The 13,503-nt window shown below is 39.8% G+C and overlaps 1 protein-coding gene and 2 long non-coding RNA genes across 3 annotated transcripts; all 3 read left to right on the top strand.

The window, feature by feature from the left end:
• Positions 1–239: 239 nt before the first annotated feature.
• LOC121973364 lies at positions 240–712 on the top strand. The gene is made up of 3 exons (XR_006109544.1): positions 240–389; positions 486–549; positions 643–712. It is a non-coding gene; the product is annotated as an uncharacterized LOC121973364 (long non-coding RNA).
• A 5,410-nt stretch (positions 713–6,122) lies between these two features.
• On the top strand, positions 6,123–6,574 carry LOC121973363. Its single transcript, XR_006109543.1, has 3 exons — positions 6,123–6,279; positions 6,376–6,439; positions 6,533–6,574. It is a non-coding gene; the product is annotated as an uncharacterized LOC121973363 (long non-coding RNA).
• Positions 6,575–11,681: 5,107 nt separating this feature from the next.
• Positions 11,682–12,144, top strand: LOC121973362 (arabinogalactan protein 23-like). Its single transcript, XM_042524836.1, has one exon. It carries the CDS (start codon positions 11,762–11,764, stop codon positions 11,936–11,938), a length of 177 nt encoding a protein of 58 aa, XP_042380770.1. The 5' UTR covers positions 11,682–11,761; the 3' UTR covers positions 11,939–12,144.
• The last annotated feature ends 1,359 nt before the right edge of the window (positions 12,145–13,503 follow it).

Here is a 13,503-nt window from a genome sequence, read left to right as displayed (position 1 = left end):
GCTTCCTCTGCGCCACCCTTTGAAGGCTGCAACGGCGTCGGCAGATCGCCGGCCTCGCTCACCCCGCACTGGCAGAGTCTCCCTCTCCCTCTCCCGACTTCCCCTAAACCTCCTCATCGCCGCTGAACCCTTTTCCACCCGATCCCCTTCCTCTTCTCCTCCGTCCCTCTTGCTGTGATCGCCACTTCATCTTGTCTTCGTCGCCGACAAAAGGAGCAGCCGCCGACACCTCTGGATACCGAAGCAATCTCCGGTCTCCCCCACGCCTGATTGGAGATCTCCTCGGTGGCATCCTTCGTTGAAACGCAGCTCCTCGCAAAGGATTCTCGGCCGGGAGGGGAGAGGCGGGCACCGGAGACGCTGAGGGTTCCGGCATCAAGGTATGTGAGGTGAGAATGTCTCAGATTAGGGTTTCCTTTAGCTAGGGAGGTTGTGATGTGAAGCCCGGCTGCAAGCATATGTTGATTTAAGTATTGTTCTGGCAGTGATCCCTGGTAGCAGCCTCGGTCACAAATTTCCAGCTACTGTGCTTCATCCGGAGATAAGAAGGTAAGGACTCTACAGCTCTAATGGTAGATTTGAGGATTTAGGTTTTAGACATGATTCGTATTATGTTGAATTGTGTGATGGCAATGGATGTAGGCTCTGTAGGAGCTCTATTGGTTGTTCTTGGCAGCAGGTATCACTAGAGGATCTGTGCCAGCAATTTTACCTTCGGGCATGGAATCATCAGAGGTAAGTTTTGATATAAGATAAGCTGCAACAGTGATAGATGGGTTTAAGGTATGAATGCATGATTTGCTAGCTCAATTTTGATAGTACAATGTAGGGGAGTTTTGGTTGGTTGGTGTGGATCAGTAATGGAGATTAGTAGATTAGGGTGAGTTTATTCGGGTAATGGATGAATTCGGATTAATTACCTATCTTGTATATTGGTTTAGTTAATCGGTAGATGGTTTATATGGATACGTTGACGTAGGACTTTGATCAAGGCGGTTGTCGTGATGAGATTGACGTCGGATTCAGCCTACATTTACAGGCAGGTACTTCTTGCTTTACCTCTTTAGTATTTTGATCCTAGTGCATGAGCTTTATGTTCAGATAGTTGCTGTATCTATCTTGACTCCACTCTTATTCTTCCTGCGTTTGATACTTCCACTCGATCTTTGAGCTACTCGTTTCTGTATCTATACAGTCTCTCGTTGCTATTCATGATATTTAGCAGATACTATAGTACTAGGTATTGGATACCAGATACCAGACATTAGATAGTAGGTATTGGATATATGGACACCTGATACCATGTTTACCTGCTTTGATTGTTGTTTATTTACACACCTTCCTGAGCATGCTGGCTTCATGTAGCATACCTGTTTTCTATTTATATATATATGATGACTACTGCATTATTCGCATCATGTCATTGCATGCATGCCGACGACCATGTCTCCCTTGTGGTTGAGAGGGTCATTGGCCAGGGTCGCACGCTCGGCCACTCATGGGTAGTGGCGGCTGGAGCGTGTCGCTTGTCCTGTCGTGCCACCCTCGGCCACTCATGGTTAGTGGCGGCTGGAGTCGCGGGCAGCAGGGACCCCCGTCGCAAACGTAGCTATTCAGCTACTATGCAACTGTCCACTCGGTCACTCGAGAGTAGTGGTGGTTGGAGTGTCGTACAGTTGTCATCGATCCGGCCTCTCGACCATACAGGGGTCGTGGTGCAGAGAGGTGGATGGGGTGACCATCCGTACATACGCTGTTGTTATTATATTTGCTGGTTGTTTACTTATGCTGTTGTTGCTTACCTATGCTGTTGTTGCTAGATTATGCTGCTGTTGTTCATTTTTGCTGTTATGCTTACATAGGTTGAGATTTATACCTGTGATATGTGTTTAGACACTGGCTTACTTACTATTGACCTGTATATACCTCACATGATACCATGTAGTTATGAGCAGTACTGTAGCAGGACTTTGCTACATCTACCTTCCCTTACTAGCCTAGGATGTGGTTTCAGGTATGGACACTTATTATGATATTACTGTAGTATCTGCTATTTCCATACGAGACTGTATACCTTTGCATCTCTAGTTCTTTACTATACTCATGCACTATCTATCTATTACCCGCTGAGTCTTTATACTCACCACCCCGTATATTGGTAATTTCACCAGGTAGCAGGTAAAGGGTTTATGGAGTCGCCTGGAGATCCTGTTCGCCAGTTCCACATCACATTCGAGGACGTTACTATGATTTTGGTTTTCATTTTATTGTGAGTTAAACCTTTGAATTTAGCATTGTAATAATTGGGCTGTGGACTTGTTATTTTGTATTTGGTTATTTGTCGAGGAGTCAAGCCGGGCCGGCCCGCGGTGAGTTTTCGTTACTTTATACTTGTTATTCTTGTTTTCTGCTGTGTTTGATTTTACAGCCGTGTGGGCTGCATATTATCTGCGTGGTTGTGATTTAATTTGCATATGTATTATCTGTTGGTGATGTATACCGGTTCCATTTGTCACTGCTACAGAGGAGGTGCTGTCCGATTTTCATCGGACAACCTTGCTCTCGGGGCGTGACAATTTATTGGTATCAGAGCTACAGGTTTTACGAGGCCTATTTTTGTTTGGTTTTTTGTGATTTGGTTTCTCGATGTGACCTTTCGAGTTTTGGGACCAGGCAGCGACAGGATTCTCCAAGCTATAGGAGGTATGTTTGCATATTGTTATCTTACATTACTGTTAGTGCATGCATAGTTGTTATGTTAGTTATGTTATGTATTAGTATGCTTTTGTTAGTACATGTCCAGTTGTTTGTAGCATACATCAAATGTGTTGGGTCAATCACTGATCACGGTTGACCCTACTAGAGATCAAGGAATACAGTCTCATAGGACTTCTTTTACCATACCACTAGTGTTATTAATTTCTGTTATCACTAGTTTAGTAGTGGTTAGTATCTGCTAAATATCATATTGCTTCGGTTCGTGGAGAACCAATTCACTCGTATTGCCTTGGTTCGTAGAGAACCGATTTACTCTTATTTGACTTGGGTAGTGTAGGGTTGATTTACTCTGTTGGTTTGGTTAGTAGAGGTTTGATTTACCGTTGTTGACTTGGTCAGTAGAGGACTGATCCATTCTTATGTTCTTAGTTCGGTCAGTAGTTCAGTCAGTAGGAGACCGACTTACTCTATTCCATGAAGATTCTGACCTTTGGGTTGGTTGTATTCGGTTAGATAACCTAAAAGTTACGTTTGAGTTCAGAATTTGTACAGACGGAGAATTGACCAAGTTAGCTGCATACCATTGCTGGCTTGCCTAGTCTGTAGAGGATCGATGTATCCTATTCTATGGAGACTTTGACCATGGACTGTATGTACCTAGTAGGATGACCTTGAGGGTACATTTGGATAGATGACCCCCACTGACGTGGTAAAAGTGTGGAGCTAATTGCTTAACGCTTATGAGATACAACCGTTATAGGGTTAGATATCCTCAATGATAAACAACTCAAGACCTTGATCACCTAATCATTTACTGAAGGTCTTGAAGTTTATATGTAAGATCAGAGGGTGTTCGACCTTTTGTCAACAGTTATCGGAGGACATTTTACAGGTATGATTATGAGAGTTATGGAGATACTCTCTTGATGGGTAGAATTTGTAGGTAGGAGGTTGAGTGACCATTTGGATTTTGGGATCATCCTTCCCTTACGGTGGATTTTGTATGTTTGAATGGATGAGATTAGACGTACTCTTTGGATAAGATTAGTAGAGTTTTATATACTCAGGGTTTGACTGTATCTCTACCATTTGGAGAGTTGTTGGTCATCGATTAGGAAATCAAGGGACACCCTTGGATTTCAGTGTGACACACTTTTGGTAGGATGGGGATATATTTCTACATTATGATAGTATATCATGATGATAATTGGTCCTTGGAAAAAATTATCGGGTTTGATTGATGTTTTGATAGGTTGTTTTCTGATGATCTGTTAGAGGATATTGGATTTGGTAGTTTATTATTTGGTGATTTATGGTTGGTGATTAGATCTTAAACCTGTTTCCAGTGATCTTACGGTTGAGTGTGTCTGGTGTATTCAACATTTCTAGGGTGTTTAGAGCAGTTTTCATGGACTTCATTAATGATATTATGATCTATTTAAGATCTGAGGTGATCACGTACACTATCTTCGCATAGTTTTAGATATGTTTCGACGGGAACATCTATATGCGAAGTTCAGTAGTGCGTATTTTAATTGTCTTCTGTGAGATTTCTGGAGTACATGGTTATCGGTAGGGGTACACTGTGGATTCACAGAAGATATAAGCTGTTACCGGTGGGTAGTAGTTGAAGTCTGTACATGAGACTCGCAGCTACCTTGGGTCTGGCTAGATGTTACCAGAGATTGGATTAGGGTTTCTCTAGCGTTGTTATGTCGTTGACTTGACTATCTAGAAAGAGTGTGGAATTTTCCTAGATATATGCTTTTGAGACCAGTTTCATGAATTGAAACGAAAAGCTGATAATTGCACCGTTTTAGTTTCACCTTCTTGTGTAGACGGATTGATACTCTACACAGAAGTACTATACGAGGGGTTAGGTGCAGTTCTGAAGCAGCACGGTCGAGTAGTACTACATTTTTCTCGATAGTTGAAAGATCATGAGAAAAATTATCTGACTCATGATTTAGAATTAGTAGCCATTATTTTCACGTTGGAAATGTGGTGACATCATTATTACGGGATTCATTGTTTCCGTGGGAGGTTAGCTGTGATCCTGAGTCACTTCTTATCCGGGAGGAGTTTTTGTAGGAAAACACCTCGATATGGATTTGTGATACATCCGGGTGACACCTGATGTATAGGGACCTAGAGCGTTTCTATTGGTTGAATGACATGAAAAAAACATCGTGGATTTTGTAGCTCGATGTCTAGTATGTTAGCAAGTGAAGGCTGAGCACCAGAGACTAGAAGGATAAGGATGGTCACCATTGATTCAGATACTAGAGTGTAGTTGGGAGCATGTTATGATGGATTTTGTTGTGTGATTACTCAGGGCAGGGTGAGGATATGATGCTTTGGGGTAATCATTATTGGGTTGGCGAATTTGCTCCCTAACTATCGATTTGTAGGATGGATTCGTTAGATCGATTAGTTGGGTTATACCGTAGAGAGATCACCAGACTTTAGGGTATATCTCGGAGTATTGTACCAGATGGAGATTTGTGAATCATATCGTTGTTCTAGTAGTGTTTACAGTAGGCTACGAGTATTGAGCTTTATTGTGATATAGCTTTCCACCCTCGGACAGATGGATAGTTTGAGCGCCCTAGATAGATGTTTGAGGATTTGTTGATAGTGTATATAATGGGTTTCAGAGGTAGTTGATTTACCCACCGTTGACTAGATAGAAGTGTGGACGTAGCGGAAGCAGAGTGAGCTCATAACCCACAGTGTTATCTGTTATGAATGGAGATTTATTCTTGATACTCGGATGGAGTGATATATGAGTATGTTATTTGGTTGTTACCCTTGAATGATGATCTTTGAGTTGAGCAGTAAATTTAGGGACCAAATTTTTATTAGTGGGGGATAATGTAAAATACAGCACCCAAATAATATTTAAATGATAATGTTATTGGACAAATAATCTTATTGGATTTTAAAGGAATTTTTGGGAATTTTCTGGGATTTAATCGGAGGTTGTATGACGTATTTTAAGGGGATCAATTATTGGGTTTAGTGAAAGCCTTTTTGGAATACCCAAAGATGGGAGTTGATTGAGGAATAAACTTAGGTTTTGATTTATCTAAACCTAAGTTTAAATTTATAAACCTCCCCTATTCCTAACCCATGCCCTAAAGCATTCCCTCACCGTCGACTTCTCCCCTTCGCTTCCTCTGCGCCACCCTCCGAAGGCTGCAACGGCGTCGGCAGATCGCCGGCCTCGCTCACCCCGCACCGGCAGAGTCTCCCTCTCCCTCTCCCGACTTCCCCTAAACCTCCTCATCGCCGCTGAACCCTTTTCCACCCGATCCCCTTCCTCTTCTCCTCCGTCCCTCTTATTGTAATCGCCTCTTCATCTTGTCTTCGTCGCCGAGAAAAGGAGCAGCCGCCGACACCTCTGGATACCGAAGCAGCCTACGGTCTCCCCCACGCCTGATTGGAGATCTCCTCGGTGGCATCCTTCGTTGAAACGCAGCTCCTCGCAAAGGATTCTCGGCCGGGATGGGAGAGGCGGGCACCGGAGACGCTGAGGGTTCCGGCATCAAGGTATGTGAGGTGAGAATGTCTCAGATTAGGGTTTCCTTTAGCTAGGGAGGTTGTGATGTGAAGCCCGGTTGCAAGCATATGTTGATTTAAGTATTGTTCTGGCAGTGATCCCTGGTAGCAGCCTCGGTCACAAATTTCCAGCTACTGTGCTTCATCCGGAGATAAGAAGGTAAGGACTCTACAGCTCTAATGGTAGATCTATGGCTTTAGGTTTTGGACATGGTTCGTATTATGTTGAATTGTGTGATGGCAATGGATGTAGGCTCTGTAGGAGCTCAATTGGTCGTTCTTGACAGCAGGTATCACTAGAGGATTTGTGCCGGCAATTTTACCTTCGGGCAGGGAATCATCAGAGGTAAGTTTTGATATAAGATAAGCTGCAACAGTGATAGTTGGGTTTAAGGTATGGAAGCATGATTTGCTAGCACAATTTTGATAGTACAATGTAGGGGAGTTTTGGTTGGTTGGTCTGGATCAGTAATGGAGATTAGTAGATTAGGTTGAGTTTATTCAGGTAATGGATGAATTCGGATTAATTACCTATCTTGTATATTGGTTTAGTTAATCGGTAGATGGTTTATATGGATACGTTGACGTAGGACTTTGATCAAGGCGGTTGTCGTGATGAGATTGATGTCGGATTCAGCCTACATTTACAGGCGGGTACTTATTGCTTTACCTCTTTAGTATTTTGATCCTAGTGCATGAGCTTTATGTTCAGATAGTTGCTGTATCTATCTTGACTCCACTCTTATTCTTCCTGCGTTTGATACTTCCACTCGATCTTTGAGCTACTCGTTTCTGTATCTATACAGTCTCTCGTTGCTATTCATGATATTTAGCAGATACTATAGTACTAGGTATTGGATACCAGATACCAGACATTAGATAGTAGGTATTGGATATATGGACACCTGATACCATGTTTACCTGCTTTGATTGTTGTTTATTTACACACCTTGCTGAGCATGCTGGCTTCATGTAGCATACCTATTTTCGTTTTATATATATATGATGACTGCTGCATTATTCGCATCATGTCATTGCATGCATGCCGGCGACCATGTCTCCCTTGTGGTTGAGAGGGTCATTGGCCAGGGCCGCACGCTTGGCCACTCATGGGTAGTGGCGGCTGGAGCGTGCCGCTTGTCCTGTCGTGCCACACTCGGCCACTCATGGGCAGTGGCGGCTAGAGTCGCGGGCAGCAGGGACCCCCGTCGCAGACGTAGCTATTTAGCTACTATGCAACTGTCCACTCGGTCACTCCAGAGTAGTGGCGGCTGGAGTGTCGTACAGTTGTCATCGATCCGACCTCTCGACCATACAGGGGTCGTGGTGCAGAGAGGTGGGCAGGGTGACCATCCGTACATATGTTGTTGTTATTATATTTGCTGGTTGTTTACTTATGCTATTGTTGCTTACCTATGCTGTTGTTGCTAGATTATGCTGTTGTTGTTCATTTATGCTGTTATGCTTACATAGGTTGAGATTTATACCTGTGATATGTGTTTAGACACTGGCTTACTTACTATTGACCTGTATATACCTCACATGATACCATGTAGTTATGAGCAGTACTGTAGCAGGACTTTGCTACATCAACCTTCCCTTACTAGCCTAGGATATGGTTTCAGGTATGGACACTTATTATGATATCACTGTAGTATCTGCTATTTCCATACGAGACTGTATACCTTTGCATCTCTAGTTCTTTACTATACTCATGCACTATCTATCTATTACCCGCTGAGTCTTTATACTCACCACCCCGTATATTGGTAATTTCACTAGGTAGCAGGTAAAGGGTTTATGGAGTCGCCTGGAGATCCTGTCCGCCAGTTCCACGTCACATTCGAGGACGTTACTATGATTTTGGTTTTCATTTTATTGTGAGTTAAACCTTTGATTTTAGCATTGTAATAATTGGACTATGGACTTGTTATTTTGTATTTGGTTGTTTGTCGAGGAGTCAAGCCGGGTCGGCCAGCGGTGAGTTTTCGTTACCTTATACTTGTTATTCTTATTTTCCGCTGTGTTTGATTTTACAGCCGTGTGGGTTGCATATTATCTGTGTGGTTGTGATTTAATTTGCATATGTATTATCTGTTGGTGATGTATACCGGTTCCATTTGTCACTGCTACAGAGGAGGTGCTGTCCGATTTTCGTCGGACAACCTTACTCTCCGGGCGTGACAATTATATTAAGGTAACGTAGATAATAAACTTATTAACCTAACCCCTTTAAACCCAGATAATAACAAATGTAAATTTAATGTTTAAATAAAAAACATAAATCCTTTAATTATATTAAGGTAACGTAGATAATAAACTTATTAACCTAATAATAACAAATGTAAATTTAATGTTGAAATAAAAAATTTAACACCTTTAATTATATTAATTAGATATATAATAAGCTTATTATTTATTTTAGTATATATCGTAGGCCCATCAAAAGATAGTATATTATTAAATATTTAAATATTTTTTCATAAATTTTAAATTATCAATAATCTAAACATAAATTATAAATTAAAAAAATTTATTAAGTTAAATTTGTAGATGTATTTTTCTATGTTATTATAATATATATATATATATATTCGATCCGTGTCGTGACCGTTCCGTGAAAAGATATTGGAACTAGAACGGTAGAGTCTGTAATGATTATTGTAACCGTTCCGATGAACCATATTCAAGATAATTGGAGACAAATACTTTTTTACCGTCTTATTTGAATATCTTATATAATTATATTTTTAACCGTCTTTATTAGGTGTCTTATTTAGTTGAATTTGAGACACAATCTTAAATACTGTCTTAAAATTAATGTCTCCATGTAAAATTTTGAGACATCTATTATTACTGTCTTAATTACTTGGCATTTGAGACGAATTTTGTCACTGTCTTAAAATTTTTGTCTCAAAAGCCTAGTTTTCTAGTAGTGGGAAAAGTCGTTGGTATTATATTCCGATTGAGGTATGAAAGTACTTAAGGAACCAAGGTATTAAATGACTTACAAAATTATTTAATATGATATTGAAAATAAAAAAAATGTCTGATCAATGCAAGATAAGTACTCTAGTATTCTTATATAAGAACAATGGAAACATACAAAATTGTGCAAATTATAAGGGTGTTAAACTAATGAGTTATACTATAAAACTTTAGGAATAATTAATTGAAAAAAAAATTAAGGAATGAGACCACGATGACTGAAAATTAATTTGGCTTCAAGGTTGGAAGGTTGACAATAGAAGTTATACATCTTCTTTGACAATTAATTAAAAATATCACGAGTAAAAATGAGATCTACGTATGATATTTATTCACTTAGAAAAATTTTATGATAGACTCCTAAGAGAAATTATATAAAGAATTATAAAAAAGTGAGGTATTGGTGTAACATATATTAAACTAATTAAGAGTATGCATAAGTATGTAACGATTAGAGTAAAGACTTTAGGTAGAGAAACTGAAGCATTTTCAATAAAGATAGGACTACATCAAGAATTAGCTCTAAGTCCCTATCTTTATATACTAATTATGGATGAACTCAATGCACATATTCAAGACATAGTACCGTAGTGCATGTTTTTTGCAGATGATATTATTTTGGTAGATAAAACACGTGAAGGAAAGGTTTTAGGCTTAATAGAATAAAGATAGTATATATGGAATTTAAGTTTAGCAATATTAGACATAATGAAATAATTATTAAGATAGGAGATGATGAGTTGTCCGGAACTGATCGAGATCTTTAAATATTTAGAATTAATTTTGTGAAATAAAGGGATTGAGAGAGGTGTCTTACATGAAATACAAGTAGGATAGTTGCAATGGAGAAAAGTGTCAAATGTTTTATGTGATTGTAAAATATCTCTAAAATATAAAAGAAAATTCTATAAAAGTGTAGTTAGACCTGATATGTTATATAGAGCATAATGTTGGACTATGACTCAAGCACATGAATAGAAGACGAGAGTTGCAGAGATGAAGATATTAAAGTAGATGTGTGGACATACGAGAATGGACAGAATAAAAAATTTGAGCATGATAGAGAAAGTCAAATGAAAAAAAATTCCAAAAGACATATTTAAAATAATACGGGTATATACTTAGATGTCTAATAAATACTCCAGTTAGGCGACATGAAACTATGACAAATACGCGTATCAAAGTAGAAAGAGAAGACTAAAAAGACTTGGTTAACAACAATAAAATAAGATAAAATTTATTTAAGTATAGATGATGATATAATAAGTAATAGAGCTCAATGGCATCAAATTGTGGCAAAAGGCGAATACGCTTGCCCCCAGCGCCTCCGTCAACCCGTCCAAGGTCAACACGGAGGAGGTAAATCATGGGCGGCTACTAGCCTTTGGAATAGTGACTAGCACATAAGGGAGATATTTACCTCGGTTTTGTCAGGATTTGAACCCCAGATCTCATTGTAGCAACATCTCATGCGCTAACCACTAGACCCATCCGAGGGGACCCTTAATGGCATAAAATAATCTATATATAGGTGACTGCATTTAGTGGGATAAGGCTTGATTGTTATTATAGTATCTATAAAAAAAATTGTTATCCAAATTTTAATATAAAATTTTAAATAATATCTTTTCATCTTTATAATTTTTGATAAACTAAATTTTATATAAAAAATTATTTAATAAATTCATATATTTTAAAATAAATAAAGATTTTAATATCTTTTTCCTAGCAACTCACATGACCCGAACATGACCCATGCTTCATGAATTCAAAAGGGAAGGGTGGTGCGATGGTTAAGACATGGGGTGTTGCCACATGAGGTCTTGGGGTCGAAACTCGGCGTGACCGAGCATAACTTCCCCTATGTCTTGGCCATTTGCACTAATGGCTAGTAGTCACTCGTGATTTACCTCCTCCGTGTTGATCTAGTGACGGATTGACGGGAATATTAAAGGTGAGCGAATCACCTTTTGCCACATGAATTCAAAAGTGAATTGGGTCGACAATCACGTTGGTTTAATAAGGACAGTTTAAAGTAAATATGGGGAACATTTTACAAAATGAGTGCATAATTTGATGATACGTAAAAAGTACGTGATTTAATAATTTCTTTTAAAAAAATAACAGTCTAATTTTACCAGCTAATTAATATACCGAAATATTTGTCACGTCTAAATTAGAGACGATAGAAAATGTGAGGGCTCCGTTTTAATTGAAAGAGAAAGAACAGGATATACAATAAAAAAAATGTTTCCACTAGAAACATGCTCATCCAGACACGGAAAACTGCAAGTATACATGGCAACCACTCAATCTTCAAACAAGTGACGGCCACAAATCCCTAGTTATTGACATTTGAAGCGTTAATTGATCCTGACCACTAGAGACTTCTATAAAACTCTCACTATTTCTCATTGAACTGCCCAGCAGCGAATAAATTAAGGAGAGATCGCCAATCTTTCTCGTTTGCTTTGAATTTCCAAAAGCAAGCAATATGGAGATGAGAAGGATTGTATGCGTAGTCATCGTCGCCGTAGCATCTGCCACCTCTGCCATGGCAGCCGAGGCTCCTGCACCGGGCCCAGCCAGCGCTTCATTGGCAGTAAGTCCTGCGGTGGAAGCCATCCTCGGGGCCTCACTTCTCTCCTTCTTTGCCTTCTACTTGAAGTAACTCGGTTCTGGATGCAATTTGATGATCGATATGCAGCGACTTGGTCTCTCAATTAGAAGAAAGAAACAAAATATTCGATCGTTACATAATCGCTCCTTGTTCACATTGCATGAGATATCTACCCTTAGTGTGCCATTGTTCTTCTGATGGTTTCATGTTTCCTAATTCTAAAAATGACAATCAAGGTCCTGTGTTGATGTTTGATTCATGTGATTTGTGGTTGGGCACAGTGCTGCTTTATCAGAGAATGATAAGCATTGGCTTATCATAAAACCTAAGATTATATTTATTTTACGGAAGCATTTTTTATTGGAGATTGTCAGATTTTGTTAGCAGCGAGCTAGTCTCTTAATTCGGATCATTGTTTCTAGGCGTTATGGGGTTATGCCTGTTCAGCAGTTTCATCAGAGAAACAAACTATTCAGGACCTTTTTGACACATTTTTGCCCATTCCTTTCGCTGCCAAGAATTATCTTCAGATCAATAATGGGGTTATAAATGATACATCTGTTGCAATTTAATAAAGTTTATAATAGATTTATTAGTTTTAGAAGTTCATCGTAAGTTAAAAGAGTTGACTAACAATAATGGATAATGTCCATTTCTGAGATCACGGTCTCATAAGTCAACAAAAAGAAACAATCACGGAGATGATAGCAGGGGACATGGTGACGAGGAGAACTCACAAGCTACCTACAAAGACTCAGTAAAAGGTTAGATTGAGCACCAAAGGTAGACTCTGCGTGACCACTCTGATGTTCAAATTAACACAAGTGCTAGCGAAGAGCAAGGAAAAGAACTAATTGAAAAGTGCAGATAGTTGCGTGCGTAAACCTACATCCACAGGAGTGGGCGTCCTTTTATAGGGCTATAGTCATACCCTTCGATTCTCCAAGTATTCCAAGATGAATGCTTGTGTTACACACGTCTCTTGGGATAAGAGAATGCATTACCCATATTTTCAGGGATTAAATGGTTATGTTGTCCATGCCCTTCAGGAGGTAACGGCTACGTTGCCCTTCATCCATCCAGGGTAGTGGTTTGATAAGTCATGTAAGATGCAAGTCTCACCTTATAGAGTTAAGGGACTAAGCTGAGGGGGAGTCGAGCAGTCGAGTTGGAGTTGGGCTCCTGAGCAGGCGGAGTTAGGTAACTGGGTTGTTGGAATCAGATGATAAAGCTGTTGGAGTCAGATAACTGACTATCAAAGTCAGGGAATCCTGCCATTGGAGTCTAGGAAGCTCAACTAGAAAAGTTTGATGATCGAGCTATTGGAGTTGGGTGCTAGCTATATTTTTGGCCCGATCCGATGTACCCACTTTACACCACGATTGACTTATGACTCACTGACTTGACTCTTGACTCAATCTTACAATGTGTATGCTCCTGTATCTTCCATGTCATGCTCCTATATTCTCCGCATCAAACGACTCGAGTCAAAGGAGACCCGAGTCCAACTAATTGAACTGCCGAGTGTGTGGCTCGCCCCTCACTTAACATTTAGGACTACCGTGTCCCCATGCTTTACTGCCTTACCCTTGTAACCCTTAGTAATATCGTAGTCG

The sequence above is a fragment of the Zingiber officinale genome, chromosome 4A (assembly GCF_018446385.1).
Source record: "Zingiber officinale cultivar Zhangliang chromosome 4A, Zo_v1.1, whole genome shotgun sequence".
Lineage (NCBI taxonomy): Eukaryota > Viridiplantae > Streptophyta > Magnoliopsida > Zingiberales > Zingiberaceae > Zingiber > Zingiber officinale.
The sequence above is the reverse complement of the archived record's forward strand: the minus strand, read 5'-3'. Positions and strand labels throughout refer to the sequence as shown.